This window comes from Molossus molossus, unplaced genomic scaffold (genome assembly GCF_014108415.1).
Source record: "Molossus molossus isolate mMolMol1 unplaced genomic scaffold, mMolMol1.p scaffold_m16_p_11, whole genome shotgun sequence".
In the NCBI taxonomy this organism is placed as follows: domain Eukaryota; kingdom Metazoa; phylum Chordata; class Mammalia; order Chiroptera; family Molossidae; genus Molossus; species Molossus molossus.
In genome coordinates, this window is record NW_023425346.1 from 98222791 (window position 1) to 98237075 (window position 14285).

Here is a 14285-nt window from a genome sequence, read left to right on the forward strand (position 1 = left end):
TAATTGTTGCATGTTTTCCTCTAGTATTTTTGTAATTTCATTCTTTTACATCTGCATATTGATAAAGTTATTCTAGCAGTCTTGGGTTCAATTTAATTGTTCCTTTGAAACAAAAATTTTTCCAATCTCATTAAATATTCCATCTTTTTCGTCCTCTTGTATGAGATGCTGTTTTTACTACACTTTAGAATCCCATATGAATTAGGGACTAATTCAGAATTTTCTACTCTCTTTTATTGGACTGTCTCTTCATGCTCCTGACTCTGTTACTGTAACTAAGGACTGAGAGTAGAGTTTTATTCTCTGCAAATAATTTATCTTATTTTTCCACTTAAAAAAGCAAGCATTTTCTTGGTACTTCCTTATTAATTTTCCAAATAAAATTTAGAATCACGTTAGTAGTTCTGGAAAAAAAGAAACATGTTGTAGTTTTTTGCTGTGATAAGACTTAACTTATACATTTATTTAGGAAGCCTGATATCTTCATATATATTTTTTTCTTAACCAATAATAAGTTTTTCTATATGTCTTGGTGTTACTTCATAATCTCCATAACTATTATAAAGCATATTCATTTAATATGTCTTACACACTTATTAAATAACTTAAATTTAATTGCTTTTAAATTAGTTTTGTCCTACCATTAATGAAGTCTTTTACTAAGTAATTGTATCATGAAAACTATTGTTTGCTGTATACTTACTCTCTGTACTACTATCTCTGTTTTTAGTTGAGTCTCTTGGGTGTATATTTATAGCTACTAGAATAGTAATAGTTTTATCTCCTCCTTTCCAATTTTTGACTTCTCATTTTTTTGTCTAATTGTGTTGGCTAATATCTGTAGTACAGTAAGTTAAATGAGAAGGATAATAGTGGTCACCCATTTCTTGCTTTTGACGTAAGTAGGGTTATGATTCATTTCCTCCACTAAGTGTGTGTTGGCTTTTGGGCTGAATTTTTAGTCAGTGATTGAATTTTGGAATTTGGAGAAAAGTATATTTGAAACACAGATCATGACTCAGCATTCTTTATTCCCAGTGGCGTACTGCTCAATGGTCCTCTATTAACGTTCCAAAGGGCAGACAAGCTCAGTCAATGTTCCACACAACTCATCAGAAAATTGGAAAGACTCGCTAATATGTCTGCACACATTATTTTAACATAATCTCTGCCTTTTAAACATTGGGTGTTTCTCCCTCACCCCCATCAGTATTTTCTCATTTATGAACACTTGTAGAAACCCCTGGAAATGTCTACTTAAGTTTTCTGTTCCAAACAGACATCACACCAACATAGCATGAAAACACTATCTGGCACCACGACAGGAAGAACGCTCGTTGCTCTCCTCGCGCCACTAGGCATTGACAAGAATGTCATTCTGTGGACACACAGGCGTGTCTGGAGCTACCCTCGGGGGAGCGTTTCAAAGCTCAGCAGAGCACAAAGTGAAAAACTGTCACCAAAAAAATCAAATGGTGATGTTATCAAATAGACACTTGTTCATAATGTCACGTTATCAGAATTAAACAGGGGCCCGCAGAAATGGGATCAGACCTGCAATTCTCTCAGAGCACCGTGTTACACAGAAATACACTTAGTGGAAGGAGAAGAAAAGTGACTCGTGGCAAAAAGCGTTCCACGTGGTGCCTGGTTGGTAAGATAAAAAAATAGCTAAGCCAAGAAACAGGGTCAGTCCGGCACTTCTGCTCATTAATGGGGAACATCAGCTCCAGGATGGCCGGTTTGTTTCCACGCCACTGGGTGTCCAAAACCGACTTTGCAGTCACCGCTATTCACCGGGGTCCCACCATGGGCTGTTCAGTTGAGCTTAATGGGCCCTGCCGACTGCCCCCAGTTCAGCTGGGCATATACATAGCTGGTCTAAAGCTGAGATTTTGTTGTGGTTTTGAAAAGGTTCGTTGGAATCCAGACTTGTGAAGTGTCAGTGTACGGCACGTAGTGACTGCGACCAGCAGAGTCCTCGCTGAGAGCCTGCAGGGGTTGATGTAAGACTAGGACTTTGTCCCCTGGACGACATTCCTTGGTCCCTCTGGGTAGGGCCCTTACTCGCTCTGACTCGGAGCAGAGCGCTGCACTTCCTTTTGGCAGCTGGCTGAGCAGATAATGTACAGGCTTCTGATAAGGAAAATCCCGGCAATGACGGCAAAGTAACTCCCATAAACTAAAAACTGTAGGAAAACAAATAGAATTAGACACACATAAACCCTGACCATCTTTGTCACTGATTATTCTTAGTGATGCTGCTGATTTGCTTGCGTTATGAGGTAACGGAGGCCTAGCACCCCAATATGGGATATTTGGGTTTGCACAGTATGTTCTTCTCCCTTCTTAGAAGAACCAGGTAGAAGAGTGTAAGCAATACAGTAACTAAGAGTGTGGGGTGTAGAGCCAGGATTGCTTGGTTCAAATTCTAGCTAACGTTGTTAATAGTGGAAAAATACTAAATCCCACTCATCTATGTGCCTGTGTTTGGAGGATAGTGCAATGCTGTATGTAATATCCTCAAGATTAAATTTTAGACATTGAGTTTCCTTCTTATCTACCTCTGTCCCCCCTCAGATCCATATGTAAAATGAGAGACTGGATTAATTTTAAGCCCCTCAGTGGAGCAGGGAACAGGAATTGGAGGTCTGCCCCAGGTGTCCCTCCTCGAAGAATTTTGGCAAACCTTGGAACGAGATGGTAAAAGGAAGAGGAGACATATGGGGCACAACAATGTGTTGTCTGATGATGTTTTAGAAGCCAAAGGTAAATGCCGACCTATTGTCATTATTGGTTGAAACTACTTGCTGTGTTATACTGAAAAAAGGTGAAGGGATTGAAAGGTACCAATTGGTTATTAGACTGATGAACCTCAGAGGGAAGGTGGCGGGTGGGGAGAGAGAAACCAAAAAACGTATATGCACATATGCATAACCAATGGACACAGACAATAGTGTGGGGAAGGCAGGAGGGGGTGGGAGTGAGGAGGAGGGGGTCAATGGGGGAAAATAGAGGGGCAGGGTGCTTCTGTAATACTTTTAAAATGAAAGGTAAATTAAAAAAAAAGAAATTTCTTATTTTAAAATTTGCTGAGCCGAGGAATTTGAGAAATTTAAATATCGGCAGTGGTAAGGTTGTAAGATCCTTTGAGATCGCCCAGTTATTCTATATCCCCAACAACTCTAATCACCAGTGCTACAGCTTACCTGAATGCCGATGGGCAGGTGGAGCCCTCGCCGATCCACCACAATCACCGTTATAATGGTCTGAATCACCAAGGCAATGAAGGTATTGATACCAAACACCAAGGCGTATCGCTCCACGCTCAGATTAACTGCAATCTGAAATCTATCGGTAAACAGTGAATACGCTTTTAACAAGACCATACATGAGATTCTTATCTTTAAAAGACAAAACCAAAAGAAAAAGCAGTCTGCCAGAGGGGATGGGGGCTGAGGAGATGGGTGAAAAGGGGAAGGGATTGGGGTGCACAAGTTACCAGCTATAAAAACAGTCACAGGACCGCAAAGACCAGCACAAGGAACACAGTCAGTAATATTGTAAGAACCATGCCTGGTGTCAGATGGGTACTAGACTTACTAGGTGATCACTTCCTAAGTTAGATAAATGGCTAACCACTATGCTGTACACCTGAAACTAACACAATATTGTATGTCAACTGTACTTGAAAAATTCAAAGAAAGAGAGAGAAAGCAGTGTCTTTTTTTTTCCTCCAGATTTAAAACTTATTTACTTATTTTACTTTTCAACCACAGTTTCCATTCAGTACCATTCCGTACCTGTTTCGGATGTATAGCAAACCGGCCGGAAAACCATGTACTGTGCAGAGTGGTCCCTCAAGTACCCAGCTGGCCCCTTATCCAATCATCTCGACACTATTGACTGTATTCTCCACTCTGCAATTAGAACCTCGGTGGCTGTTCTGCATCTACCGAGTGTACTGCTAAATCCCTTCAGCTTTTACACCCAGCCCCCCAACCCTCGCCCCTCTGACAGCTGCCGGTCTGTTCACTGCATCTATGTCTGTTTCTATTGTGTTTGGCTCTTTTGTTCATGAGAGTCCACATATAAGTGAAATCATATGGCATTTGTCTTTCTCTGACTGGCTTATTTCTTGTTAACAGCACACCTTATCTGAAGAGCTAAGAAAGGGAGTTTAGAAATACAGTGAAAGGCTTAATTAAATTAGGTAAACGAAATAGGGCAAAATTCCTCCTATTCAGTTTAATACTTCCAGAAGTTAAACCTAAATGTTTTACGTCCTCATAACTTGAGAATATTGGATGCAATATGATTTTAGATGCCGCTTTACAGTGAATTTTTATAAAAATACAAGCAACACGTAATCTGAGGGATTTTTTTGGAGAGAGACTCATTTTAATGCCCATTTTCTGTATTGGCAGTTTCAAACTTTGGGGTGCACTATCCTTTGGAAGATCCCGACCATGACTGGTTGTACAGTTGAGTCTAGAATTAATTTTTAATAAGTATATAGATTTTGAAATCTTGTAACAAAACACTTATGACAGACTGGCAAATGTGTGTTACTGAGAACCCCATGCTTGCGACGCAGGTAAAGGCTTTGAGCTCTGAATATTCTTAAAATAAAAAGAGAGGATATAATGCTACCTTAACGAAATGCTCGCACTGAAAAAAATAAACTCAAGTCACATGAGTTTGATTCACTAAATGGACACACTTCGGTGAAAAAACTAAACTCACTAACAAGTTTTATCTCTTCCTTTGCTTTCATTGTCTTTTACCAGGGTGCTTACGTTTCTGTGTTCTATCACTCACCAAACATTTTTCACAAATTAAAAAACAAAACTTGATAAAGCTTTTGTCTCGATCCTTTCTATGTGATTTTAAATTCAAATGTTTCTTATATTTTTTGGTTACTACGAAAGTACATTTCCTGTATGATCAGTTTTCTTTGCACTTAGATGTGGAACCAAATTAAAAAAAAAAGATCACTGGAATTTAGTTTCTTATAATCTTTGCATCTACATTTTTCAATACTCAACTTTGTATAACTTGCTGAGAATATTCTGTTTCAAGTACATGCTTGGAAATACTCCAGCAGCCAAGTGCACAGGGCTGAAACCAAACCAAATCACTCTAAACCAGGTCGCATCACACCTTGTTATGGCAAATGCTTGAAATAAAAAAAATCACAACCTGACAAGGTGTCATTGCTCTTGGTTGATGAACCAATTGAAATTACCTTTTCTCTTGAGAATTTCGATCAGAGTTTACTTGAGCCATGCTGATGATGTATGCTGGGGAGCAAGCTCCAATCCCCAAGAGTAACACTGTTTTTCGCAGTTTCTTTCATGCATTTGAAATGAAGGGGGCTAAGGAAGCTGACGGGGACACAGGAGAAAGCAAGGTGGGGACTGAACTGCAGGACAGTTAACACAATTATGTGCTTTCTTGTGGGGAGTTGTGGCTTACTTTAAAGGTGTGTTAAACTAGATGCACAGAAACAACAGACCGGGCTTGCTTAAGGCAAAGAAAAAACCTTTTGCTAAAAAGTCATGTGCCTGGGTTGTGACTACCCACCAAGACCTGCCCAGTTAAAAATGTCTTTCCTTGATGACTACTCTAAGTAATATTCAGACGGCAAATAGTCAAATAAAAAGATGGCTTCGTTGTGTCTAACTTAATCTGAAGTAGTCAGCGTTGAATATTGCGATTGATTAAACGCCTTCTGAAGTTCTCGAAGGTATTGTAAGACTGTAGGAGAGAGAATATGGTGTCGTTTTAGGGGTAGAGAGAAATGGTTGGTAATACTCACACTGCTATGGTTATAAGAAGCATGTAGCTGGACTTGAAGATCAAATAGCCAGCGTAGCATGCCCAGATGTTGGCAGTGTAGTGCATGAGAAACAGGGAGCTGGCATTGACCACCGAGAAGATGGCCAGGGCCAGCTCTCCCAGCAGGTCCCAGTTGACTTTCACATAACCCACTGCAAAGGCAGCCACCGCTCCTGACAAGGAAACATTAAGGAAGATCACACCTGTTGACTTTGCACTGGGAAACCCCAGCATGCTCTCTTAGAAACCCAGGTCTCGGCAATTCTAAAAGAGGGACATACTGCTTTCAAAATGTGTGCAGATAGCGGGACCCTCCTCAATGCAGATGTATCCCCCTCTCCGCCATGTGTTCCTTGGCTTCTCTCTTACTTCCTATTCTTTCAATCATTTAGTTGTCACATTGTAATTAGCCTTGTCTACATGCCAAGCACTGTACTAGGCAGAAGGGCCAAAAAGGTTCCTAACCATGGTAGAGTGGGGGAGAAATGAGACGTAAACCCAGTCACTCAATACAACAGGCAAGAGAAGGCATAGAAGGGGACCAACCACTTCCTCGGGGCTACACCTGGCCTGTCCATATTTGCCTTTCTTTATCATTTTTATAGCAAGTTCTTTTTCAGTGATGGGTGACAGATGTGTTGCACTGGGTAGTAAGTTTTAGTCTTTATTATTCATCTTTATATATTTACATTTTATTATGTTTACATGTCATATATATTCACATTACATCTTATTTACATGATTATCTATGATAATTACCAATTATAATAATTATTAATAAGATTAATCTTGATTGATCTTAATTCCAGTGTCCATTTTCACATCTTCAAATCTGGCCCAATTTACTTGAGGCTTTGGGTGGAGAGATATACACCGACCCATAGAGTTTAAGAGGTTGAACAAGTGACTAATTAGGGTTAGTAATTATAGCTCTCTTTGACAAAATGGAAGGTATTTATGTTTTAAATTACTGACATTGGATTAATTAATTAATTTGATCTAGGAAAGAATGATGGGTCAAAGAACTGTTCTTCCCCCTAGAATTTGGTTGCAGGAGAAATAATGTCGGGAGCATTTCAGCACTGGCTGGTTTCTGGGAGTTAAACTGAAGTCTCCCAAAGGGGAGAGAACAATAAACAGACACCGCGAGAGTTGTCTGAAACTCTTTGTAAATAAGGGTGTGGAAATCTCCTACTTCCTAAAAAATATCTTCAAAGTCTCATGTGACGTGTGATTTCCATTTACCAGGATAAAAATATTTATTGTAAAGTTCAGAGGCAGATTTCCCTGATATTATTGGAACCCCGACTCTCATGTATCTTCCCCTCCCCCTCTCCCTCCCATAAGAAAGCGACTTTGGAATGTTTTTGGTGCACAGCCTCCGACTTCTAAAGGTGGGCGCTAGCTAAATCAACGTCTCCACTAACCCAAGCTCTTCCAGTGATAATTCAGAAGCCTGAATAGCTCAACTGACTTTCTAAAATAATACAAGATCCTACTGATGTTCAAGATGTGTATGTGCCCTTTGACATTAGGAACGACTCTAGAACAGGGGCATTATGAACACCTTTCCTGATAATGAAATGAAATCTTAGGAATCTGGCTAGAATTTCACTGTTTGGTGCGCCGTCCTGAGTTTCTTGTTGTGACATATAATAGAGAAGTGTCAGGTGCCTCTTTCCTTTTCCCAGTACCTCCCATTCCTAAACAGGATTCATATGCCCTCTGGACAGAGCTAACTGACCACCATGGGGAAGTATAGCAACGGGGAAAATGAGCTTAATGGGTAGCCCATCAGAGAAAAATCAATCAAGGTAGACTTACCTCCAAAGGTTGCAATAGCTTCTACTGCCCCATTATAGATGAAAGAATTTTGGGAGGGCGCCTTGTAGTCCCACAGGACTTGAATGTAGTTCAAAATCTGGTTAAAACCTGCTGTGGAGAGCGCCCACCACAGGGACCAGTACAGAAGACGCTTGGAGGAGTAGCACTCCTTCAGATCTTGGAACCACTGCACGAAAACTTTCAGAGCGACGTTTTCTGGCTTCGGGTGGTTCAGCTGCCCGTCATCCAGGTTCCCCAAAGTGGTGGCGATTTCTGACGTGGATTTCTCCTCACTGCAACCAAACGCTTCTTTCTCATGTGCTTCATTTAACGCTGCATCCATGCTTGTTGGCTTCTGAACTTCTTTGCTGGGTTTTGCATGAAAAAACATGCTTTTCTTGGGCATTGGTAGAAAGAGTGAGACAAGGAAAGCCACAGAGACAGAGGCCAAGGATATGACGTTGAGGTAAAAGTATGAGATTTTGGCCAGGGACACCAAGAGTTGGGCCAGCACCGAGGCGGTGGTGTAGGCCACCAGCGTGATGCCTCTGCAGTAGCTGCTCACCTTCTGGTAGTGCTCCGGGCTGACCACGCTGTATATGTAGGCAAAGTAGGCCACCTCGGTGGCGGTGACCATTCCGTAGAAGAACTCCACTGCCTGCATGGCTTTCACTCCTTGGCCAAACAAGAGCAGCAGCCAGGTGATGATGAAGCTAATCCCTTGGAGGAGGATGACTGGCTTGTAGCGGACGTAATCGGTGAGGATGAACACGGGGAGCAGCAGCACCAGGTAGGAGTACGTCCACACGGGGAAGATCTCATTGGTCATCTGCCAAGTTCAAAAAAGGATCGTGTGACCATGTAGCCCTGGGAAACGAAAAGAGCACCTTTCTCCGCTGTGTAGATACGAAGGTACCCGTTGCTTGCACAGTATCAAGTTCGGTATGCAATCAAATTGGATGTGCTTCATATGATGAAAAAGAACACTGGACAATGGATTTTCAAGAAAGGCACTAGGAGAACAGAGCTCTGTGCCCCACAAAATAATTATATACTACCGCACGTCTCAGTAGGAGAGTATGGGTACAATCTGAAATACATTGTGTTTAGAAATATGTGCATTTGAGTATCAGTCAAAAATTACTCAACAGACACTTCCATTTTCTTCAGGCTCTTTAAAAAAAATACCATTCCCATGGAATTATACACCTGAAACCTATATAATTTTATTAACCTACGCCGCCCAAATAAATTTAATAAAAATGCCATCCGCTTCCTGTTCAAAGATTGACATTAGAGAGAGAGGCTACAATGCTAAAAGAATCTCTTTATTTCATTCATCCCTAGGTAAAAAAAAAATGTCGGCCCATTCAAAGTCTGGATATATATATATATATACACGAAGATCAAAGAGTAAATAGCCCTGCAGAACTACGGAGTGGGAAAAAGTGATGCATTTAATATCTTTCCCGGTCAAAGTTGCTGGGCTCCCAAACCCCCTTTCTTCCAATTCTACCGATTTGTCTCAATTCTGCCCCCACCCTGTTTAATATGGTTTATATCATGGATTTAGTTAGAAATACACGGGACCTCAAGGTTCATTCATAGGGAGAAAGGACTGAAAAGCTGTTTGTTTGGGGGTCATGATGGGTGCAGGTGCAGCCCGGTCATCCCGGCCTTTGCTCTATCCCTTCTGCTTCCTACAGCAACGTGCGTGGGTGAAGTGCCGGTGACGAGGGAAAGTTCAGTGATCTGAAAGGCTAGCGTGACTGAGTTGTGATTGGAGGGTGGATACATGACCTGGCCCACTGTGGTCGCAGAAGCAGACCACAGGGGGTTCACCGACTGACTCTGAATCTGTATTTGTCGTTTGTTTTGCCCTAACCATGACATGCTTCCATCTGGGAATCTTTGAAACACAGTTGACTCTAAGTGATCTTACACCACACGCAAGTTCACCTCTGTCCTTGCCACCTCAGCACCAAGGAGACCGTCATCAATTAGTCTTCCAGGGAAGCCACATCCTCTGCAGGTTTGCACAGCTCTGGTTGGAGATTTTAAAACGAGCCCAGAGTCATGCCCCAGTTGTTGGGTCCTTGCTGCACTTCTTATTAAAACAAGGGGGGTGGGGTGGATCTTTTAAGTATAAAAATGTGGCCTTCTGGGGAAGATAATGCTGGTAGATAGTTTTTAAAAACCGAGTAAGTGCCCTAGAGAAATACAGCGATTCTTTATCAGCGTCTGCTCATGCATCATCAGCCTGGGAGCTTACTAGGATTAGCACCATAGAATCAGTGGAGACCTGAATGGTTCTCATGTAGGACCAATGTTACAACTGTACACATGTTAAAATATTGATTACACCTGTAATGTATTTTGGTTTCCCATTTTTGCAAGTGTGAGGAGGAAGGAACAGTTTGAACAGTTCTGTTAAATAACAAATGCCATGAAAATGTGATTCAGTGAAGTCAGTCAGTATGTTCATCTTATTTCAAGTTGAATGAAGCCCCATCTATGCTCTTGTTCAATCTCTGTACCAATAACCGCATTGAGATAAGTACGGATATTCACTTACCTCCGTGGTGGTCAGGTTTTTGTCTGGTCCAGATAAATACGGGATGAGGAAGGGCTCAGAGGGTCTCATCATAGAAAAAAATCCAAACAAGCAGAGGATGACGGTGGGATAAATCCAGGACGGGCTCGGCGGAGTCCGCAAACCATCCATCGCTGATGAAATGGTCGTGAGAAATCGGTCAAATGCATGTGGAGGGCTGGAACGGGAGGGAAATTTTATCCTTCACAGAGAAGCTCTGCATTGTTTGAGCTGTTTTTCAGCTTTGTCAATTCCAATAACTGAAAACAATGTGAGCTCATTCTTGTCTCTTGCCACATAAATGAACTCTGAGGCAATAACTCTCCTCCCCTCTCTCACATGATAACCTAGTTTTCCTGATCTATACATGCACACATTCCTTGGATTCTTCTTTGACCTGGTTGGAACATTTTTACCAGTATTCGTTTTTATATCTGCATGAGATTCACGATTTTATCCTTTCCCAGACATTTTCTTTTAATGCTCGTTACCATTCAAATAACCTCCAATTTATTCTTCTGAACCTAAATGATTTACTCATCATTGCTAAATTACCAAATCGGTTCTAATATTTTGACAGCTCACTGCAGACCTTACCAGATTTAGGCTTGGTTTTTTGTTTTTCCTCTCCAGGCTTGGGTTTTCCATGGACAACGTGGCCCACTAGAAAGAGCATGGCTTTGGAGTTTGAAGTTCATGATTCTCCGGCCCCATCCCTGTTCGTGCAGGTACTTAACCTCTCCAAGCCTCCTCTTAAAATGCGGATACTTACACCCATCTCCCAGGGTGGTCTCGGGAGTTGCTCCATCTGGGTCTAGGCACCAACTGGGCGCTCAGTACAGCTTCCTTCTCATGTTCCCCCCGAGCGCCCACGGCGAATTCAACCAGCAGAAACACAGCTGGGCTCGCACAGTGCAGACAGAGATTTCTGAAAGGTAAATAATGCACAGGACAGAATGTCACCTGAACTGTGAAGGGACAACAGGCCAAATAACTTTATCTTTGAACGCTTGTGCTTGAATTGCATTTCCCATTCCCCAACCTTGAGTAACCATTGTTGATCTATAACTAGCAACGACGGAAGGAAATGAATGTTTTCGTCTGTTTCACTAAGACAGTTGGAAGAAAAACATAGTGGAATTCAATAGGGTTTTGTTCTATTTAAAATACGCACCTTAATGAAAACACACCATTTGCCTTCGGAGACACAAATGTGCTCAGATATCTGTAGCAGAGGTTTTAAAAAAACTTTATTTCTTTCACCCTTTCTTATATCCTTCTCATTTAACTTACTGTACTAGAGATATTAGCCAACACAATTAGACAAGCAAAAAAATGAGAAGTCAAAAATTGGAAAGGAGGAGATAAAACTATTACTATTCTAGTAACTATAAATATACACCCAAGAGACTCAACTAAAAACAGAGATAGTAGTACAGAGAGTAAGTATACAGCAAACGATAGTTTTCATGATATAATTACTTAGTAAAAGACTTCATTAATGGTAGGACAAAACTAATTTAAAAGCAATTAAATTTAAGTTATTTAATAAGTGGGTAAGACATATTAAATGAATATGCTTTATAATAGTTATGGAGATTATGAAGTAACACCAAGACATATAGAAAAACTTATTATTGGTTAAGAAAAAATATATATGAAGATATCAGGCTTCCTAAATAAATGTATAAGTCTTATCACAGCAAAAAACTACAACATGTTTCTTTTTTTCCAGAACTACTAAGGTGATTCTAAATTTTATTTGGAAAATTAATAAGGAAGTACCAAGAAAATGCTTGCTTTTTTAAGTGCAAAAATAAGATAAATTATTTGCAGAGAATAAAATTCTACTCTCAGTCCTTAGTTAGTTACAGTAACAGTCAGAAGCATGAAGAGACAGTCCAATAAAAGAGAGTAGAAAATTCTGAATTAGTCCCTAATTCATATGGGATTCTAAAGTGTAATAAAAACAGCATCTCATACAAGAGGAAGAAAAAGATGGAATATTTACTAAGATTGGAAAAATTTTTGTTTCAAAGGAACAATTAAATTGAACCCAAGACTGCTAGAATAACTTTATCAATATGCAGATGTAAAAGAATGAAACTACAAAAATACTAGAGGAAAACATGCAAGAGTTATTTTATAACCACAAACCTTTCTAAAGTAAATCCTAGAAGTAAAAATAAAAAAAATAAAAAAATGAATTGACTGCATAAAACGAAACATGTGTGGACGAAAAAAACACTATAAGCAAAACAAAAAAAGAAATGGGAATCTGGGGGAACTAGTGCAAGTTACCGAAGCTACCTTCCCTAGCTGATAATGAACTAATACAGATTGATAAGAAAACTAATACTGATTGACAGCCTGACAGAGAAGGGTAAGCCCGGTTCAAGCTTGGACTTTTGCTTATGACCAGCCGCAACCCTGACCTGCCCCATCAGGCTGCACAGGTTAGCTGATGAATTGGGTACCCTCCCTGGGCAGCCGCGTTTTCTCTTGGTTTCGAGTAAAGGAGATCTCGGTGGAGCCCCAGCTCTCTGCCTTCCAAGCCCCCTTCTGTCCCGCACGCGGGTCTCCCCGCGAGTGTTAGGTGGGGCGTTGCCATTCTGTGCTGAGGCTTCTGCAGCGGACCGGTGGGCTCCCCTGCCTTCCACAGGCTGGCAGTGCAGGGGGAGGCACACCCCCTTGGGGCGCGGGCTGGAGAGCCCCAGGCGGCAGCCGCAGGAGCCCACGCGTCGCCAGGGACCCGCCGCCTCTGCGCCCCGAAAGGGGACGCGGAAGTGCTGCGGCCCAGAGATCATGCACCTCTTCAAGTCACTCGCCTCCCAGAGCCTCTCTTACCTAGGGACGGGTTTGCGGGCCAGGTCGCTCACATCCCTGGAACAGCAGCCCGGGCAGCCCGAGCCTTGGCTGCAAGGTCACAGCGCGTGCAGCCGGGCGCCGAGGGTAGGGGTGGGGGCGGGGCCGAGCCCCGAGGCCCCGCCCAGCGTCTTGTGTCTGCCAATCACAGGCGCCCAGAGCTTTAAACCGGAGGCGGAAATCCGCCGTCCGCCGGCGGGCCCCCAATTCAGAACTTAAAGTTGGGAACGTGAAGCACTGTGAGTGAGGGTGCCCAGTGTCCACACAATAAAGCGGGGTGAACTGAGCGCGATGTCGATCTATGTAGGCGTCCTTTCCCGGACATCCATTTGTTTCTTCCAGAATCGTATGAGGAAGGCACAGCTCTGATGCCCATTGTGCGTACGAAGGAACAGACAGAAAGAGGTAAGACCGACACATGAAGAACCCCGGACTTTCTGATGTTCCCCTGGACATCCTGACTCTCGGGTCAGTGTTTATAGTCATTATGTATTTTCTTTAAAGGTGGTGGGTGGGGGTGGTTTCCTGGTACTTTGAGAATTTTCTAATACAAATACTTTATTTAATAAATACTTTTTATTAAGTAAGGGTTTGAAAAAGCATTACAAAGTTCTCATTGGTTGAAATAGAATTAAAAAAAATGGTTTAGCTGTTGGGGGAAACGAAAAATCCTCTCCCAAGATAAACCCTGCTTGGTTTCTAAAGGCTGCTAGTGGGAATGAAATTGATTTACACCCCCCTGGTGTCTTGGGTCACCATCCAATTAGTTTGGATTTTCTATTCGCACCCTCCAATGATTTGCGGAAATCTGCCTATAAATTACCGTGATGCACGTTGGGAGTGGCAATGCCCTGTTGATAGTGGGACAGATGCCCTTGGAAACTTGAGGGCCCTCCCAGAGAACACTGTGACATTTTCCTAAAGGTTGAGAGTGTCATGATTTCCTCCACACCTTTCGCCCAGAGACGACCTCAGTTTGGACCTTGAGAAATTTACTTCTGTATTTCTTGTATATCTCATAGGCATAGTCTAAACCGAATAGAGATGATGAGGAATTCATTCATTCTTAGAAAAGTAAACATATTTCTGATGAGTTGACATGAGGTTTAAATTTAGTTCCATGTGATCCAGTGGTAGCGGGGTGTGGGTGATGTCATAGATG

At 41.9% G+C, this 14285-nt stretch overlaps 1 protein-coding gene across 1 annotated transcript; it reads right to left on the reverse strand.

The window, feature by feature from the left end:
* Positions 1 to 1048: 1048 nt before the first annotated feature.
* Positions 1049 to 13180, reverse strand: SLC19A3 (solute carrier family 19 member 3). The gene is made up of 7 exons (XM_036254387.1): positions 13106 to 13180; positions 11031 to 11186; positions 10241 to 10436; positions 7666 to 8494; positions 5822 to 6014; positions 3210 to 3351; positions 1049 to 2189 (listed from the first exon to the last, which is right to left on the reverse strand). The coding sequence occupies exons 3-7, from the start codon at positions 10388 to 10390 to the stop codon at positions 2064 to 2066; spliced, it is 1440 nt and encodes a 479-aa protein (XP_036110280.1). The 5' UTR covers positions 10391 to 10436; positions 11031 to 11186; positions 13106 to 13180; the 3' UTR covers positions 1049 to 2063.
* Positions 13181 to 14285: the final 1105 nt, after the last annotated feature.